Below are 20,935 nucleotides of genomic sequence, written 5' to 3'. Positions count from 1 at the left end.
GAAGTAAAAATGGCCACATCATGAGGTTCTTTGTTACAGAATAATAGCAGTCTTTATTAAGGAATGACACTTCAAAAATGTAAGTAATATAAAGCAATGTGTTTGCTAATGTACATAATCAGGCTGCAACAATCAGTGCAAAAATAATACATTTTGCCTGAAGTATATTGAAAATATATATTTTTAGGCAAAAAACAGAGGCACATGTGACAAACTTGGTGAATAAAGGGTTAAAATTGTTACAAATTCATGAATGTTTTGTATCTATGGAGGGGTCAGATCCTGGGGTAAACAACAAAAAAGTTGTTTAGCAAAAAGTTAATTATTTATATATATATATTATAGCTTGCTTTAATTGAAACACACTTTTGTGTTGAAGGGGTAATATTTTTTTATGAGGGCGTAACAGGGACAGGAAGCAGGTTTAACTTCAGATTAATGTTGTTTGCTGAAGAAGATCCACGAGTACCACCTACTAGACAAATATTGTGAACAGAAGTGTCCCACTGCCATTTTGAGATTGTTTCAAATGCATAAAGTAAATACTGTGGACATAATCATTTCTCTCTTTGAACCGAGTCTGTTACTCAAAGCGGACTGCCACTTCCAATTAGTCTGCAGGTGCTCATAACTTTGTGGTTTTTGGCACGTGGCACCTTTCACAGGTGCCACAAAAATCACATCATTTTGTTTGGTATTTTACTATTTCAATATAATGTAAAAAATTTTTTTTATTTATTCCTGATATAACGAGACAGTTGCATATCTCACTCATTCATCCTTGGTGTTTGGCTTGTGCTGGTGTTACTTCCATGGACTTCCTGAATTATCTCAAAATTAAGAATTACCTAAACTCAACAAACGTAAGTTATGGCTCCCTCACTAATCCCCTGTGCAGTTAGCAAAATGTACAGTTTGTCGAACTCCGTCCGTAGTGAGGATTTAGTGAGGTTAGAAGACTATCCAAAATCATGAGAGAAAAAGCAGAGCTAGAAGAGCGCATCCGAAACCTATATTTAATTAGTGAGTCTGAAGTTTTAATCAGTTCATTCCGTTGATTATTATTTATAGACCCCCCTGGACCTTACTCCGAGTTTTTCAGCGAGTTTACAGACTTTGTTTCCAACCTAGTTGTATCTGTGGATAAAGTCTTAATTGTCGGCAAATTTAACATCCACTGTGATTTAATTAGAAGACTCACTAAGAACAGCATTCCTGTCTATACTAGACTAAGTTGGAGTTAACCAAAATATAACAAGACCTACTCGTGAAGGTGGTCACACCCTCGATCTTGTACTGACCTTCGGTTTAAATATAGAAGACATAGTCACTCTTCCGCAACCTGAAATAATCTCAGATCATTTCCTTATCGCTTTTAAAATATGTCTTCAACACAATAAACTCAACTCCCCTCACTATAGAGGCCAACAGACAATTACATCAAGTACAGCGCAGAGGTTTATTAATAGCCTACCAGATTTATCAATGCTGATCTACTCACCGACACACCCCGCTGAACTCGACCAAGCGACCAAATGTCTAGAACTAACACTGCGTAGTACGTTAGATAAAGTCGCTCCCCTCAAAAGGAAGATAGTAAGAGATGAAAATGTAATTATCACACGCGATCTCAGCGCACGGAAATTAAATTGGACGTATTTCAAATAGCATGGAAGAAGAGCCTCCTTAACTATAGCAAGGCTCTTAGCATGGCTCGATCGATGTATCTCTCCTTGTTAATAGACAAGAACAAAAATAATCCCATGTTCCTGTTTAACACTATAGCCAAACTAACCAGGAATAAGACAGAAATGGATACTATCACTCAATATCATCATAGTAGCAACGATTTTATGAATATCTTTAATACTAAAATTGATATGAATAGATATAAGATTAAAAGCACAACAAATAAGTAATATCCATCGATATTACTATGGAAAATAGTCTTTAAATAGCAGACCATCGATTAGAACGGTTCAACCTTCTTAAAGAGCATTAATTAATTAAACTAATCTCATCGTCAAATCAGTGTACTTGGATTGGATCCACTTCCTACAAGTTTTCTTAAACAAGTAGCACCCGATGTTTAAATCCTATCCTTAAAATTATTAACTCATCGCTTCGTTCGTTCAAGGTGTATCCAACCGATATCCAACCTTACATTTATATACATTTTTTTTAGGAAAAGTCGTAGCCCAGCAGCTGCGTGTGTACCTAGACAGCAAGTATATTAATCCGGATTTAGACCTCATCATAGCACTGAGACTGCGCTGGTTAAAGTGGTTCATGAACTGCTGTTGCCCTTTGATCAGAGCCGCATCGCGCTGCTTGTCCTGCTTGACCTTCTTGACCTGAGTGCAGCGTTTGACACTATTGATTACACTATTCTCCTTGACAGGTTACAAAAATAAGGGAATAGCCCTTGTATGGCTCAGATCATATCTGAACGATCGGTATCAGTTTGTGGAGATCAATGGTATTTTTACATTGTAAAGTAGAATTTGGTGTTCCACAAGTTCTGTCTTAGATCCGTCGCTATTTGCCTTATACATGTTACCTTTAGGTGACATCATTCACTAACACGATATTATGCTGACGACACATAGTTGTATTTACCAGCAATGACGGAGCAGTGGTGGCCTAGCGGCCCCGTAATCAGAAGGTTGCCGGTTCGAATCCCGATCCACCAAGGTGCCACTGAGCAAAGCACCGTCCCCCCACACTGCTCCCCGGGCGCCCCCGAGCACCTGTCATGGCTGCCCACTGCTCACTAAGGGTTAAATGCAGAGGACACATTTCACTGTGGGCACAGTGTGCTGTGCTGCTGTGTATCACAATGTCAATGACTTCACGTTATCACAGACGAGAGAATAGAGAATTGTCTGAAGGACATTAGACAGTGGATTCTCGCCAACTTTCTTCTGTCAAACCCCGACTTGGGTCTCAAGCAGCCAGACATAAGCTGGCTGACTACATCATAACTCTGAATAGCCTTTCTATCTCACCAATACCGAAGTAAAGAGTCCTTTTCATTCAGTCTTATTTTGTCATTCCAGAGCACATGTGTGCTGTTTATCTTCAGCGATTAGATATCTGGAAAGTGTTGTAGCTCGCAGCAGCCTCTCTGGACCAAAAAGTTTGCTTTTTTTGGCCAAGTAACTTTATTGTTTTTACAACTTAACAGAACACCATGTAACATACAATAAAGACTTCTTCAGTCTTCTTCAGAAATGTCAGGTTTTAAATCTGCCCTCCATGCATCCAATTTATAGAATCAATTTTTAGTTGATTGTGAGACTAGCAAATTATAGTTGTGTGAAATGATTCCTTTTCTTAAATGAGCCTTGAACAATAGTTCCTCAGCTTGTGTTTGTTGAGGTTTTCCAACCACGCCTTTCTGTTTTTTGTTATGTTCATATTTGTTTCTCAGTTCTTCAAATGATTATCATACTATCTGTATCAGTTTGATACAGGTCTCACACAGTCTTTTATTCCTTTTAAGACCAAATCCTTAAAAAAAAAAAACGGTTCTGCTCCCCCAGGTGTGAACCTCTATTTTCCCTATATCAGGCTTAACTGAGACAGGGAAGGGGTTTCTCTTAAATATTTGTGAGTATCATGGCAAGTTTTTAATCATATGTTTAGTCATTGGATTTTTAGTGTGTTTCCATAATTTGTATAGGTATGAATAGAACGGTATCTTTAATACCTTTTGTGCTTTAATACCATTTCTACCCAATGTGGACAGTCTTATATATATAGCATATATATAGCAGTCTTATATGTATAGCAAAGATAAACGCAACCTAGCTCTTCTATTATTCCATATGAATAGTGGTAGCAAATGTTCATTTTTAGAATATTGATTCTGCTAATCATAGATATTGGTAATGACATCCACCTATTAATTTATTTAGCAGTTTCTTCCATAAGTGGGCCATAATTAATCTCAGCAATGCTCTCCAATTTAGATCCGATTTGAACCACCAACTAAGTAAATTGTTCCACAACATTAAATTGAGTTGCTTCAGTTGTTGGGTTCCTCATCTCCCCTTGGTTAAGTATTAATATGTTAAACTTCTCATTATTTACTTAATAATCCCCATAAATCCCCATCCCCAAGTAACCACTGCAAGTATTTGTTTAGTTTTAAATAGATATAAAATTACATAATCTGCAAAGAGGGACATGTTCAGTTTGTCCCATAGTGAGACCATGTATTTCTGGATGTGACCGTATAGCGATTGCTAAGAGTTCTATTGCCAATGTAAACAACAATGGAGACAACGGGAAGCCCTGCAACAACCTTTTTTTGATAATAATTGGTTTTGAAATAATTTCATTTCTGAGAATTTCTTCTTTAGGATTTCTATATACTATTTGAACTAGTGCTGCACGATTAATCTAATCGCAATCGTAATCGCGATGTCAGTCTGTGCGATTACATGAATGCAAAAAGCTGCGATTTAAATGTGACGTGTTTCGATTCGGTTCAATGGAGACCTCAGATTTGTGACTCGCATAGACATATGGGTACATGTACGTCAACGTCGCCGCCATATTGCAATAGGCTCTGCTGTGGCGTGAAGCATATACATGTCTATGGAGAGAAGTGCATAAAAATGCCTCACTCTTGTGCTGCTTGGGGCTGTACAAACCGCTGTACGCTCCAAACCAGATCCCGGGGGATTACATTTCATAGGTAAGGCTGGACAATTGTTTTGAATATATTTGGCCATTATAAAATCCAGTTTTATAAGTCTTAACCTTAGCTAAGCTAGGCTTAGATAGCGAAGCTATGCATTTCTGTGTTCAAGTCAGCCTCCAAACAACGTTTTGGCTAAACGTAGGCATTAACTATTTAGACTGTTCTTAGCTGTTTAGTAAATTTTTCTTAAACTTTGAAGGTTTCCTAAAGAAATTCACCTCAGTTTACAAATCATAACCTTAGCTAAGCTAGCAAAGCTATGCATCCCTGTGTTCAAGTCAGCCTCCAAACAACGTTTTGGTTAAACATAAGAACTATAATACGGGATTTTATAATGGCCAAATATAATCAAAACAGTTGTTTAGTCTTACCAGGGTTTGTCGTTCGACAGTAATGTTTTTTAAGTAAAGACTTTTTTGTGATTATTTAATTTAGTAGAATATTGTATTTTGAAAGCACTGGGCATTTCAAGTTGTTATAAGTAGTTTGTATGTTTCACTTTGAAATGATTAGTATCACTAGTAGTATTCACATTAGTATTCACTATTAGTAATTTGTATGCGACTTTTCATTGATATACAAGCAAGTGCCCTTTATCATATCGCATATCGCAATATTGATCTCAATAATTGCAATGTCTTTTTCCCCAAATCGTGCAGCCCTAATTTGAACCCACCTCCGGAAGTTACCAGACCCGAAGCTTTCTAATGTCATAAAAAGATAGGGTCATTCCACTTTGTCAAATGCCTTCTCTCCATCTAATGGTAGTAGTCCAGTGTCAGGCCTGTCTCTGTACTGATTGATCACATTTAATACTCTCCTTACATTACGAAAACCTTGCCTTCCCACTATAAACCCATTTTGGTCTTTATTTATAATACCTGGCAGAAAATTCTGTAATTGTTAATATTTTATATATTATTTTTAGATCAGTGTTTAACAAACTAATTGGTCTGAAAGTTTCACTTTTATAAGTTTTTGTAAGAGTATAATCAGGGCATCATTCATTGATGAGGGTAAATATTAATTTTCAAAAGCTTGTAATATCATTTCTAAGAGTGGTGTTAATAATTTAGTTTAGATTTTTTTTATGTCAACTGATAAGCCATCTCATTCGCCCCTCTTCCCACTTTTCATATTATTGTATTCTTATTTCTTCCATTGTTATTGTTGTTCCAAGTTAGACAAGGTACCTTGTTTAAGACAAAGTATATGAAGTTTTTGACAACTTACTTCTATTTTTGTCTTATAAAGATTTGCATACTATATTGTAAATGCTTCATTGATTTTTTAAGGATCTATTATATTTTGACTCTCTAATATAATGGATGATTTTAGGGCAGTGGTGGCCTAGAGGTTAAGGAAGTGGCCCTGTAATCCGATCCGCCAAGGTGCCAAAGTACCGTACCCACACACTGCTCCCCGGGCGCATGTCATGGCTGCCCACTGCTCACCAAGGGTGATGGGTTGAATGCAGAGGACACATTTCACTGTGTGCACCTTGTGCTGTGCTGATGTCCATGTCTCCATTAAAAAAAAAAAGAAAGAAAAACACCTGCAGCTTTGTCATCCTACTAAACAATAATAATAATAGACTTTCAGGCTGCTGTGGGGAACAGGCTCCCAGGCCCCAGTGTCGTCTGATGCTGATGCCGATGCCAGAGGGAAATGCAGTGTGCGAGAAATCGGATCACATTCCACATCCTATCACATTCCACCAAGCGTGTGCTGTACAGAGTGATCTGCAGAACGCTCACATTGACAAACTGTTTATTGTTGCCGGAGATTTCAACCATGCGACTCTCAAGTCAACATGTGGACGAGAGAAAAAAACGTGTTTGATCTCATTTACACAAACATTGCCAGTGCGTACCGGGCGGAGCCCTGCTCCCATCACGGCCAATCAGACTACATCACTATTAAACTAATTCCATCATACAGACGACTCGTCAGATACACAAAACTGGTTATAAAGCATATGAGAACTTGGCCACAGAAGCCATTTCTGCAATTCAAGACTGCTTTGGCAAATGTTCAGGGAGGCTGCAACCAACAGCAACAACACCATCAATTTGGAGGAGTGCACGACTTCAGAACATCTATGTCTATGTCTTCAGTGAACGTCTCCTCCCTCTGCAACTGGATCTTGGAGTTTCTGATTGAGAGACCTTAGTCTGTCCGGATCAGGAACAGCATCTCCAGCACCACCACTGAGCACTGTTCACCCTACTGACCCACGACTGCAGCAAATTCACAGCTCCAATCACTTCATCAAGTATGTTGATGACACAGAGGTGGATGGTCTCATCAGCAAGAACAATAAGTCAGCATACAGAGAGGACGTGCAACAACTGACTGGTGTAAGGTCAACAATTTATTTCTGAACATGGACAAAACTGAGATGATTGGTTACTTCAGAAGACAACGGAGGGACCACTCTCCACTGAACATCGATGGTAGTTGTGTGGAGATAGTCAAGAACACAAGTCAAGATCTCAGTGTTCATTTAGTGGATAACCTCTCCTGGAATCTCAACAGCTTCATCCCACAAGCCATCAGACACCTGAACACTCAAGGACTCACCCCTCTGCACTGACACTCACACACACACTACCTCTGTTATACAGGTATTGTGTGATTATCTATCTGTATTATCATCTACTAATTCACTGTTCCATTTTGCACAGCAATATTTGCAATTTTACTTCGCACATTTATTTATTATTCATTTCACCTGTTTGGCGATGTCTGTCTTATTGTTATATTATAATGATGCTGCTAAGATATTGTCTGGCGGCGGCATAAAAATTATCGTTAAAACATAGTGCCGGTAGTGACTCTGGCTGCCTGATCTGAGTACAGATCACTTAGGCGATGCCACGTTAGTTCTGAAAGCAGCTTTAGATTTTCTCCAGTGAGCAGAAAAACGGTCTGTGTTCAGTCCGACAAGACGGACATCTGAACCAGGCGTATTTCTGCCGCTTGTGGCTTCAGGTTGTAACGGGTTTGGGTCTGTGTGTAGTGGAGTAAACATGAAGTGGTAAACAGAGAAAGGACCCCCACCAGGAAGAAAGAGAATTTACATTTTTACATTTACAGCATTTATCAGACGCCCTTTATTCAGAGCTACTTACAATCAGTAGTTACAGCGACAGTCCCCCTGGAGCAATATTGCTAAGGGACACAGTGGTAGTAAGTGGGATTTGAACCTGGGTCTTCTGGTTCATAGGAGAGTGTGTTACCCACTAGGCTACTACCACCCTCAATCTCATGCTGCTGCTGGGATTTCCATCACACACTCTGCATCAGGACCGGGGCAAACTACTAACTCCGCCCACAGCATAGTGATGTACTACCAGTATATAAAATAGTTACAACGAACGAACACATGATGACAATTTAGAAAACGTATGGGGTGCATCACAATGCATCAATATCGAGATATTGATAATCATAATCGAGTTGTGAGGCCAGTGGAGGTTCACACGTCTACCACCCATCCTCACCACCTTCTATAGAGGGACTAATGAGAGCATTCTGACCAGCTGCATCACTGTCTGGTTTGGGAACTGCATCGCATCGAACCGCAAGACCGTACAGTGGATATTGAGGACCACTGAGAAGATCATCGAAGTCTTGCTTCCCTCCATAACGGACATTTACAACTCACACTACATCAGGAAAACCATACAGCATTGTGAAGGACCCTACATACCCCTCACATGCACTCCTCACCCTCCTACCATCCAGAAAAAGGTACCAAAGCATTCGTGCCCTCACTGCCAACAGCTTCGTTCCACAGGCCATCAGACACCTGAAAACTCAGGGACTTTCACTTTGAACTGACACGCAATCTACCTCTTATGTTCAGAACATATATCTATTACATTTCTATTACAGCAGCATTTGTATGTTATTTCTCTGCACCTTCATGACTTGTTCCACTGGTTTTTAGCACCGTCTGTATTGTAATTCTTGCACTGTTTGTCATGCACTGCCTGTGCCCCATGTGTGCACTTTGTAGCCAGTTTGTTGCATATGTGCACTTTTTTAGCACGTAACGTTGTTTAAATGTTGTTTAAATGTAGTACCAGGTTCCAAACACACATTGTTTCATTTCACTATGTACTGTCTAACATGTAAGTAGCTGAAATAACAATTAAGCTCAACTTGAGAGTACCAAGGAACCAGAAAAAAAAATGCCCATAAGTGTATTTCTCCAATGGCTTAGTAAAACACTGGAATACTGTTAGGAATACTATGAATGTTGTGTGTCCTTCAGAAAATAATTCTAGAATGATTATTGCTGATAAGATCATTGTTGAAATGACCTTCTGCTTCATTCCAAGGTCCCAAGATGGATCCCAGTCTGTCTCTGTTACCTGCTGATATGAGGAGTGTAGACCAGAGCAGCACACATGTTAAACCAGAAATATCACCAGATACCATCACATCTCTGAACTGCGGTAAAATACTGGAACCAACAGGAATTGTTGGGAAGGAAGAGTCAGATGATGAAGAATATTCAGGTGAGTGGCGTTCTTTTCATATAAAGAACTGTATTGACTGTGTTGCTGTGGATAAGCACATCAGATATTTTCCTATCAGTAAACCATGAATAACTAGGGAGACCCACAGAAGTTCCACACTAACTACAAATGTGGCTGTGTCATCATGTGCTGTGTACCATAATGACAAAATCAATCAGTTTAACTTTTAGTATCCACTTCATTCCTCACTAATTGTGTCCAAAACCCCTTCTTAAAATATCATGTCATTTGATTAATCAGGTTCAAACATGTCTTTGGAGGTGCTAAATTGTTTGTTTTTACAGATCAGGAAAGCAAATTCGCTGATCAAAGGTGTAAAGAGGAAATTGAAGAAAATTTACACCAGTTCAACAAGTATGATGACAGTTTAAGACAAGTGAAGATCCTTGAAACACGACAGAGAAACTATTCTAAAGGGAACACTTACCAGTGTGAAGAGTGTGGGAAAAGTTTTACACAAGCATCACACCTTATAACACACACAAGGACACATACTGGAGAGAAGCCCTACCAGTGTCTACAATGTGGGAAGAGTTTTAAACAACCATCGAACCTTACATCACACAAGAGGACACATACTCAAGAAAAGCCCTACCAGTGTGTACAATGTGGGAAGAGTTTTACACAACCATCAAACTTTAAATCACACAAGTTGACACATACTGGAGAAAAGCCCTACCAGTGTGTACAATGTGGCAAGAGTTTTGCACAAGCATCACACCTTGTAACACACAAAAGGACACATACTGGAGAGAAGCCCTACCAGTGTGTACAATGTGGGAAGAGTTTTACTCGAGCAGGAACCCTTAAAACACATAAGAGGACACATACTGGAGAGAAGCCCTACCAGTGTCTACAATGTGGGAGAAGTTTTGCACGAGCATCAAGCCTTAAAACACACAAGCGGACACATACTGCAAAAATACCAGGTATTTGTATGATGCGAGTGATTATATAAAAGGATTTTCTGTATATGACTATTTACATTTACATTTACGGCATTTATCAGACACCCTTATCCAGAGCGACTTACAATCAGCAGTTACAGGGACAGTGCCCCTTGGAGCAACTTAGGGTTAAGTGTCTTGCTCAGGGACAAAGTGAGATTTGAACCTGGGTCTTCTGATTCATAGGCGAGTGTGTTACCCACTAGGCTATTACCACCCTCATTTAAAAATATTTAAATAAAATTATTTAAATAACACTATGCTTGTTCATATATTATAATGTCAGTCAACTAGTCATTTCCATGCACACTGTCAGTATCCAATCAGTACCACTTACCGCATTCGTACTCCGAAAAACACCTATGTCACGGCCTAAACCTAGCTCGACTTCCAAACCTTAAACCCTGTTGGCCAATGGTACAGATTGGGCACTGACACACGCTGCTCTTAGTAAACAGCACACTGTGACTGGCGGTTTACTGATTGACTGAAGGCTTATTTAATATTATTATTTGGGTCTGCAGTATTTTTAAGACCTTTTAAACCTTTTAATGATTATAGTAAATTTGTATGGTTTATAAGGTCTTATTTTTTTGGAAACTCAAATTAAGGACTTTTTTTAAGGATCTACATAAACCCTGCCTTGCACTTTGGGCTCTCGGCCAAAACTAATGCTCGCAGGTGATGAAACTTCGTCATTTATGCCATTTATATCATGCAATACTACATTCAGATGAATGTAGTATTGCATGATATGTATTGCATGATATGAATGATGAATACAGCATTTTGAAGTAAAAATTAAGCATTTCACATAATAGGTGAATTTCTGTAAATACAGGTTTCCTGTAAAGAAACATGTTTTTCCCCCAGACTGTGTAATAGTGTGATACAGCGTTTTATACATTCAGAAATATTATTTAGGAAAGGTCCTCTATATACGGCCCTCATGTTCCCCAGTCCAGGTTTAGATTAAGGAATATGGAGTCAGGCGACGATGAACTTGTAGTTAAAAATGCAACAAAAAATACAAATTTGTATTAGCACCTAAAGCCCTAAAAGGTGCCATTTATATCCAGCTGTTACTATATACTGCTATATATAGAACATCTTTCGTAAAATTTACCTGGTATTGAAAAAAATCATGATTTTTATTTTTACTAAGCTGTAGTAATGGGAAAATAACATTTGCAGTGATGAAAATAAAGATTTTGTCTTATGACACCACTGTGTGGAAACATAGTAGGTAAGGAAGCGGACTCATAACTGAAGGGTTGTGAGTTCAAATCCCGAACAAGGTGCCTTCTGTCCCATTGATCAAGGTACCGTCCCCACACCCTGCTCCCCGAATATCTTTCATGGCTGCCCACTGCTCACAAAGGGTGATGGATTACATTTACAGTTTAGATTTACAGCATTTATCAGATGTTGGGCTATTTGATTAATCAGGTTCAAATGTGTTTGAAATGGCTTTAAATTGTTTTTACAGATCGGGAAAGCCAAGTCACTGAACAAAGGTGTAAAGAGGAAACTGAAGAAAAGTTTCACCAGATCAACAAGTATGACAACAGTTTAAAACAAATGAAGATCTTTGAAACAGGACAGAGAAACAATTCTAAAGAGAAGCCAAACCAGTGTGAAGAGTGTGGGAAGAGTTTTGCACGAGCATCAAACCTTAAAACCCACAAGAGGACACATACTGGAGAAAAGCCCTACCAGTGTGTACAATGTGGGAAGAGTTTTGCACGAGCATCACAACTTAAAACACACAAGTGGACACATACTGGAGAGAAGCCCTACCAGTGTGTACAATGTGGGAAGAGTTTTTCTTGTGCATTACACCTTAAAACACACGAGACTAGACATACTGGAGAGAAGCCATACCAGTGTGTACAATGTGGGAGGAGGTTTGTATGTGCATCATACCTTAAATCACACAAGAGGACACATTCTGGTGAGAAGCCCTACCAGTGTGTACAATGTGGGAGGAGGTTTGCCCAAGCATCAAATCTTAGAACACACAAGAGGACACATAGTGCAAATATGTACCAGTGCACTATTTGCTCTAAAAGGCTTAGAACATTGGATCAACTCACAAATCATCAACGTTTACATACTGAAGAAAAGGTCTACAAGTGTACAGAGAGAATTGAATTGAAGAAATCAGATATCATCACGCATATGAATTGGGTTGAAACAGGGGAAGTAACAGTGAATGATGAGAAGAAGAACTTGGATGATGTGATTCATTCAGGTGAGTTACATTTAATTTAACATCTCTGGGCCTTTTTTGAATGCACACACCAATCAGTAAACAGAGAATATCTCTGCAACTGCATGGTTTATTGGTTTAATTTTTTATTATAAATCATAACAAATTACTTCAGAGTGTTACTATCAGCATATATGTCTATAGAGAAAATGAAAAAGAAAAAAAAATACACTTTAACATTGAGTTGGCCATCTGAGAGAAGCAATTTTCCTCAAGTAATCCATAGTACTAAAATAAACCTGCATCAAACATATCGCTATAAAAGAGAGTTTTCTACTTACTTGTGACTGTAGTTACTCATTCCAACTAATTACAGCTGTTTGGAGATTATTTTGAAAATGTAATATGTATAGTCCCCATATATATGCATATATATGCGCATATATATATATGAATGTCCCCCATTCAAAAGAACAACATGTAAAATAAATAAACTGAACAAGGACAATATTTATTGTTTACACATGAGCAAAATAACAACAATAATACTAAAATGAACAATATAACAGTCGTTGCTTGACAGAGGTGGGGGTAGAAAATATATGGAAGTAAAATATAGTCAGCAATTTCAATTATTTATCTAATTTGAAGTAAAAACTACTGTACATTTAGGAATTCAACAAAGAACATCAAGATACCTCCTCCTTGAACCGTCACCTTATAATGGTGGAGGACATTGAGAGACCTAATGGTCCTAGGAGGATGTTGTCTGGGGCACTTGGTGCCCCTGGTAGGGTGTCCCATGACAAATTGGTCTTAGGTAAAGGGCGAGACAAAGAACGGTGCAAAAGACCTTTCATGAAAAAAGGGGGTTACCGGGGTCCCACCCTGGAGCCAGGCCTGGGGTTGGGGCCTGTGAGCAAGCATATGGCGAGCATATGGTGACTGGGCCTACACAGCAGCGGAGCCCCAAGGGATGGATGAGATCAGTCCTGGGTATCTCATGGCTATGGATGTTGTAGGCCTGTCATTATTGACATGTCTCTGCAACATTGCCTGGACATCGGGGGCAGTTCTGGTGGAGTGGCAAACTGGGGTGGTGGTCCCTGTTTTTAAGAAGGGGGACCAGAGGGTGTGTTCCAGCTATAGGGGGATCAGCCTCCCTGGAAAGGTCCGGTCGACAGTTAGGTCTGGGATTAAGGAGGAGCAATGTGAACTGGCCGTAGAACTGTGGACCAGCTCTTTACCCTTGCTGTGGGGATGGAGGGGGCATGGGAGTTTTTCAAACCAATCCACATGTGTTTTGTGGATTTGAAGAATGTTTATGACCGTTTCCTCAGGGGCACCCTATGGGGGGGCGCTCCAGGAGTCACCGGTTCTGTTCATAACCTATATGGACAGAATTTCTTGGCACAGCATCCCAGATTGGTATGGAGGATGTCAGGTTTTGTGGCAGGAGAATCTTGTCTCTGCTTTTTGCAGATGACGTGGTCCTCCCAGCTTCATCAGTCTCTGACCTTCAGCTCTTGCTTGGTAGAGTGTGAAGCGGCTGGGATGAGAATCAGCACCTCCAAATCTGAAACCAATGTTCTCGACTCAGAAAAGGTGGCTTGCCAACTCCGGGTCAAGAGAGATGTCTGTCGTGGAGAAGAGGGAGCTGAGCCGGACATTCGGGAGGGACACAGAGTAGAACCGCTGCTCCTCCACATCGAAAGGAGCCACTTGAGGTGGTTCGGGTATCTGGTCAGGATGCCTGTTGGATGCCTCTCTGGGGAGGTGTTTCAGGCATGTCCTGCTGGCAGGAGGCCCCTAGGTCGACCCAGGACACGCTGGAGAAATGATATCTCCAGTCAGATCTGGGAAGGCCTTGGGGTCCTGCCAGAGGAGCTGGTGGAGGGGGCAGGGTAGAGGGCTGTCTGGGATTCCCTACTTGGGATGCTGCCCCCGCGACCCGGATAAGCGGATTAATACGACGACGAGGACATCAAGATACATTAATTGTGTTTGTACAAGTACAGGGAGAAAACATCCCCAGGCGCCTTTCATGGCTGCATGGTGCTCACTAAGGGTGATGGGTAAATGCACAGGATACATTCTGTTATGTGCTGTACTTGCTGTGTATCACAATTACAAAAGGCATATTAACTTTATTCCTTATTATAAACCCTGCTTAAAGTGTTTGATTTACATTTACAGCATTAATCAGATGCCCTTATCCAGAGCGACTTACAATCAGTAGTTACAGGGACAGTCCCCCTGGAGCAACTTAGGGTTAAATGTCTTGCTCAGGGACACAATGGTATTAAGTGGGATTTGAAACTTGGTCTTCTGGTTCATAGGCAAGTGTTTTACCCACTACTACCCCAAAATGTAATTTGATTAATCAGGTTCAAACATGTCTTTGGTGGCATTAAACTGTTTGTTTTTTCAGATCCGGACAGCAAAATCACTGATCAAAAGAGTAAAGAAGAAACTGAAGGAAAGTTGCACCAGTTCAACAAATATGACGACAGTTTAAGACAAGTGAAGATCCTTCAAACAGGAAATAGAACTTTTTCTAAAGAGACACCTTACCAGTGTAAAGAGTGTGGAATGAGTTTTACACAAGCATCAATCTTTAAATCGCACCAGAAGATACATACTGGAGAGAAGCCCTTCCAGTGTGAACAATGTGGGAAGAGTTTTAAACAAACCTCAGACCTTAAAAAACACAAGAGGATACATACTGGAGAGAAGCCCTACCAGTGTGTACAATGTGGGAAGAGTTTTACACGATCATCAAACCTTAAAAGACACAAGAGGACACATACTGCAAACCAGTGTACTTTTTGCTCTAAAGGCTTTAGGACAAAAAATCACCTCAAACATCATCAATGTTTACTTACTGAAGAAAAGTCCGACAACTGTACAGAGGAGGAATTGAAGAAAGCAGATTTCACATCGGTGAATTGGCTTGAAACAGTGGAAGTAACAGTGAATGATGAGAAGCAGGACTTGGATGGTGTGATTCATTCAGGTGAGTTAAACTAAATTTAAACTAATCCAAGGTCCTCAGACTGAGCACAGGTTCCCCACAGGGATGCTGCTCTGCCCAGTGCAGTTCACCCTGCTGACACACAACTGTGCTGCACATCTTCAAGTTCGCAGATGACACAACAGTAGTGGGGCTCGTCACCAACAACGACGAGTCTGCCTACAGAGAGGAGACATCTGGTGGATTGGTGCCGGAGCAACAACCTGACTCACAATGTCACCAAGACCAAAGAGATGGTTGTCAACTTCACCCCACTGTACATCGATGGATCTGCTGTTGAGATCGTCAGCAACGTGAAGTTCCTGGATGTGTACATGACAGGCGACCTCTCCTGACAACACCACCTCCACCACCAATTAATCCCAGCAATGTCTGCACTTTCTCAAGAAGCTGAAGAAGGCCAACCTCCCTCATCCCATCCTCACATTGTTCTACCGGGGGACCATTGAAAGTGTCCTCTGCTGCTACATCACTGTCTGGTACGAGAACTGCACTGTCGCCGAGCAGAAGGCCCTGCAGCAGATAGTGAAGACAGAGCACATCATCGGTGTGCCACTTCCACCATCTCCATTGCTGGTGAAGGCATTATGAGCAGGGTCAACAATGTCCCCAGGGTTTGCTTTGGTGGAGGAGGTGCAAGAGTCTGGGCATCACCAGTCAGTGCAAAACAGATTTGGTTATTGCACATGGCTCAGTCACTGCACGTTCTTACCTCAGAGACATCGTAGAACCCATCATCATCCCCCAGTTCTGCCTGAATGCACCTAACATTCTGTTCATGGATGATAATGCCGCACCACATCGTGGCAGAATAGTCACAGCTTGACTTCAGGGTGTTGGAGTGCCTCATATGGTATGGTCATCAATGTCCTCTGACCTGAACCCCACAGAGCAAGTCTGGGACCAGTTGAAGCAGAGACTGAATGATTGTACGCCACCCCCACGTGACCTGGCAGAACTGCCTGTAGCACTTGTGGAAGAGTGGAATGCATTGCCTCAGAACAACATCATGAGTCAGGAGCATAAGACGTTGCTGTCAAGATCTCATTGAGACAAATGACGTTATAAATATTTGTTATTTGGGGCTATCCCTGTTATTGTCTTAATTTTTGGGGTAATAAATATTTAACAAATGAAATGGAGTTAGAAATATCAAAGGGAACTTTTACTTAATTCATTAAAATTCAGAGCAAATAGGAAAGGCACTCATGTAAATAACGATATCCCTAAATTGTGACTAGTGTAGGTCTCGTTCACATGGACGTCTGAATTTTTTCTGGTGTTCGTGGTGTCTGGTGAGTGCACACTGTAATCTGACTTTCTCTGCTCATTGGAGCAAATGAAAGCATCCATACGGGTTTTCAGTGCCAGCATCTGAATTCTTTTTGTCAATTTCGGGACATTGAACTGCATCAAGAGAACACCAGTGAGTTGTAAAGAACAAAAAACACGTATGGGTTTTTGAACGTCCATGTGGACGAGGTCTTAAAGTATTTTATTATATGCATGTTTTATTAATTATAAAATAGATTCCATGCACATTATTATGTGAATTATTAGTATTAATAGCAATTGTTGCTGCTACTAAGTATACACAGTTAAAAATCATTTTGCAAATTGTAATGCATTTTTTTCAACACTTAGTCCAACCCACTTATCAAAACCCCCAATCACATTTTACAAATAAATCATTATGAGGCGATGGGCTGTAATTGTCATTTTCTCTGTTTCTTTGTCATAGTTGTTGAACCAGAAATATCACCAGATTCCATCACATCTCTGAACTGTGGTGAAGCACTGAAACCAACAGGAATTGATGTGAAGAAAGAGTCGGATGATGAAGTCTATTCAGGTGAGTGGAGTTCTGTTCATATAAAGAACTGTATTGACTGTGTTGCTGTGGATATGCACATCAGATATTTTACTATCAGTAAACCGTGAATAACTAGGGAGACCCACAGAAGTTCCACACTAATTACATATGTAGCAGACATAACCATTAAAGTAATGATAATCTAGCAGAGAAACGGATATTCAGATATTCCAGCAGATACTGTGCTCACCAGCTGGCAAAGGCGTTTCACTACGAAAGAAGGAGTAGGACCAGAATTGTTAAGAAGTGTTAATCCCACCCAGGGAATTCCTATTTTACACATCTTCCCTCTGAAAGGTCAAGAACTAATAAAAAAATCCCCATGAAATTATGCACTTCCAGTGGCATTAAGTTAACTTTAAAACATTGTGCATTCAAAGTTAACTATTTTTCTTTATTATTTTTATAATTAGTGTTTATTTATTCCTGTGTTTCATGAGTTTGTCTTGGCGTTTTGTTCTTTTTTACAATTCTGATTAGAGAACGAACAAATGTGGTATTAGCAAGTACACCCATAATGTTATATATTATATAGATCATCTAATAAATATAAGTTACTGTGCTCACACTTCATGGCTGGCCTCGGCTCACTAGTGATATGTTTAATGCAGAGAACACATTTTGTTGTGTCACCATGTGCTGTGCCTGCTGCGTACCACAATGATAAAAACAACGACTTTTACTTTCAATATCCACTTTATTCCTCACTAATTTTGTGGAGAAACACATTTGATTAATTAGGTTCACTCGTGTTTTTGTCATTAAATTGTTTTTACAGATCAGGAAAGCAAGTCGGCTGATCAAAGGTGTAAAGGGGAAACTGAAGAACAGTTGCAGCAGTTCAAGTATGACAACAGTGTAAGACAAGTGAAGATCCTTCAAAAAGGACAGAGAAACTATTCTACAGAGACACATTACCAGTGTGAAGAGTGTGGCAGGAGTTTTACACAAGCATCGGACTTTAAAATCCACAAGAGGACACATACTGCAAATCTTTTCTACCGCGCTCTTTACTCGAAGTACTTAACAACATTGGGTCAAATGAAATATCATCAACGTGAACATACTGATGAAAAGCTCTACAAGTGTATAGCAGTTGTTGAACTGAAGAAATCAGATATCATCACACCTATACATTGTGGTAAAACACTGGAAACAACAGGAATTCATGTGAAGAAAGAGTTGGATGAAGAATATTCAGGTGAGTTGAGTACAAATGATTGTAGGGGTGTGTAGTGATCTGGTTAGGGAACCATGGTATGTCATCATTCACAGCCTTTTTTAAAATTCAATTATAATATTTGTATTATTCGTAACTTGCTTCAATCACTATAGACAAGACCGTTGGACCGGGAAAAAGGAGCGAGAAAAAGAGAGGTTAGGGAGAAAGTCTACACATAAAGGAGGAAGAGGGGAAAGAAAGAAAGAAAGAAAGAAAGAAAGAAAGGGGGAGATTTGGAGGAGGATAGGGAATGAACACCCTGCTACAATGAGTTAATCACAGATGAACCGCCAGCCGTAATACAGAAACCCCAGAGGGCCTGCAGGCCTCACCAGCAGCCATGCATGTTCTAAAATGCTTTTCAAACAAGGAAAGTGAATTGAGTTGGACAACCCCCTGCCAAACCGCCTACATGTGTGTTAGTATAATGGAGCAGGGAGGAAAGGATTGGGTGGGGGGTAAAGCCAATCAGGGCCCATACCCCCCCATACCTGGCCAGTACCCCGTCCCAGAAGCAGAGCTACCCCAGAGCCTCCGGCCCTCAAGCGGCCACAGCTCAGCCCTTGAAGCAATACAGCCGCCAGGCCCCTACAACCCCCGCCAATATACCTTGGGTAGAGGTCTACAGGCTTCCTACGGTAATTAAAAACCTGGAACAGTCATAGGATTGACACATGAATGTATAACATGAAGTACATACTCCTGTGCGAGAAACATTTTTCTATGTTTACATCTATAACGTTTAAAACTAGTGCAGGTCTGTAGTATCTTTGCTAGCTTTACGTATTTAACCACGTCACATGGTGCTGCGTGCGTTGCTTCTATATTCCAGGACCTCCACAAGCACGAGTGTCAGTACTCATTATAAAAATTCATTAGTACAGATGATGCACAGCTGGGTGGTGACCCAGCGGGTCAGGAAACAAACCTGTAATCAGTAGGTTGTCAGTAAAGCTTTTTTGGATTAAACTTAAGTTTAGTTTAACAATTTATATCCAGCATTTATTTTTTTTTGAAGCCATTCTTTTATTGATTTGGATATAGGTTTGGAGTCATTGTGATGCTGATAGGTGAAAAAGTGAACATATTCTGTGGGTTAGATTATTATTCGTTTGAACTGAGATGTATTAGAATTGCATACTCTTTGTACACATGTACAATGTTTTTTCTGCTCCAGATGAACGTATGTCTGAACACTGCAAAACAGACTCAAGAGCCTAGAGAAGTGAGCCTGTTGGGACTGTACGTTATCCAAACTGAGGAGATAAGACTGCAATGTCCAGTATCTGTCTTACTAATACAACATATCACCTGTCTATAAGATCACTGTATATTTTAACATGTCAAATGTTTGTTTCCAACAAGTATTGTGTGTGTTATATATGCTTATCAGTTGCATGAATAGTTTTCAATTGTATTTATATTTATCATGGATTACTGGAATTGGATGGATTATTGTCCGTGTCCTGATTTAGGGCTGCATGAGTGCGGAATATAAATGGCAACATGTACTGTAACGTACTGAAGCAGCGCATGATTCCCTACCTTCAGAAAGTGGGAGACAGGGCAGTATTCCCACATGATAATGACCCAAACACGCCTCCAAGATGACCACTGCCTGGAACTGAGGATAAAGGTGCTGGACTGACCAAGCATGTCTTCTTTACCTGAATCCTATTGAGCATCTGTGGGTCAGCCTTGAACGACAGGATCGCAAGGTCTCTAACACAGTCATGGAGGAGTGGAAGAGGATTCTAGTGGTAACCTGTGAAGCTCTAGTGAACTTCATGCCCAAGGGAGTTAAGGCAGCACTGGGAAATAATGGTACTTTGGGTACAATTTGGACGTTTTTGCTTAGGGGTGAACTCACTTAATCTGAATACGAAATTATACAATTTATATTATGAGAACATGAAGTGACAATATATTACCACTCATTCTCTTAAAGTTTTAGACGCAGCCGTGGTGTGGAGGGTGTCGAGTTTGGTGGCAGGAGAATCTCGTCTCTGCTTTTTGCGGATGATGTGGTCCTCCTAGCTTCATCAGCCTCTGACCTTCAGCTCTTGCTGGGTAGGTTCGCAGCCGAGTGTGAAGCAGCTGGGATAAAAATCAGCACATCCAAATCTGAGACCATGGTTCTCAACAGGAAAAGAGTGGCTTGCCAACTCCGGGTTCGGAGAGAGGTCCTGCCTCAAGTGGAGGAGTTTAAGTATCTCGGTGTCTTATTCACAAGTGAGGGAAGAAGGGCGCATGAGATCGACAGACAGATTGGGGCAGCATCTGCAGTGATGAGGACGTTGAACCGATCTGTCGTGGTGAAGAGGGAGCTGAGCCAGAAAGCAAGGCTGATTTACCAGTTGATCTACATCCCAATTCTCACCTATGG

The 20,935-nt window shown here is 40.4% G+C and overlaps 1 protein-coding gene across 1 annotated transcript; it reads left to right on the top strand.

Annotated features, from left to right (window-relative positions):
* The first annotated feature begins 11,928 nt into the window (after window positions 1–11,928).
* Window positions 11,929–19,883, top strand: LOC114785463 (zinc finger protein 708-like). Its single transcript, XM_028971741.1, has 5 exons — window positions 11,929–12,462; window positions 14,852–15,436; window positions 17,196–17,306; window positions 18,106–18,528; window positions 19,727–19,883. The coding sequence occupies exons 1-5, from the start codon at window positions 12,252–12,254 to the stop codon at window positions 19,768–19,770; spliced, it is 1,374 nt and encodes a 457-aa protein (XP_028827574.1). The 5' UTR covers window positions 11,929–12,251; the 3' UTR covers window positions 19,771–19,883.
* The last annotated feature ends 1,052 nt before the right edge of the window (window positions 19,884–20,935 follow it).

Source organism: Denticeps clupeoides, chromosome 3 (genome assembly GCF_900700375.1).
Source record: "Denticeps clupeoides chromosome 3, fDenClu1.1, whole genome shotgun sequence".
In the NCBI taxonomy this organism is placed as follows: Eukaryota; Metazoa; Chordata; class Actinopteri; order Clupeiformes; family Denticipitidae; genus Denticeps; species Denticeps clupeoides.
The sequence above is the reverse complement of the archived record's forward strand: the minus strand, read 5'-3'. Positions and strand labels throughout refer to the sequence as shown.

What these genes read in the sequence shown, in the direction of transcription:
- LOC114785463 (XM_028971741.1), top strand. Translation starts at nt 12,252, where the DNA reads ATGTACCAGTGCACTATTTGCTCTAAAAGGCTTAGAACATTGGATCAA. An exon ending in GGATGATGTGATTCATTCAG is followed by an intron (nt 12,463 to 14,851) that starts GTGAGTTACATT and finishes TTGTTTTTTCAG; the next exon opens with ATCCGGACAGCAAAATCACT. An exon ending in GGATGGTGTGATTCATTCAG is followed by an intron (nt 15,437 to 17,195) that starts GTGAGTTAAACT and finishes TCTTTGTCATAG; the next exon opens with TTGTTGAACCAGAAATATCA.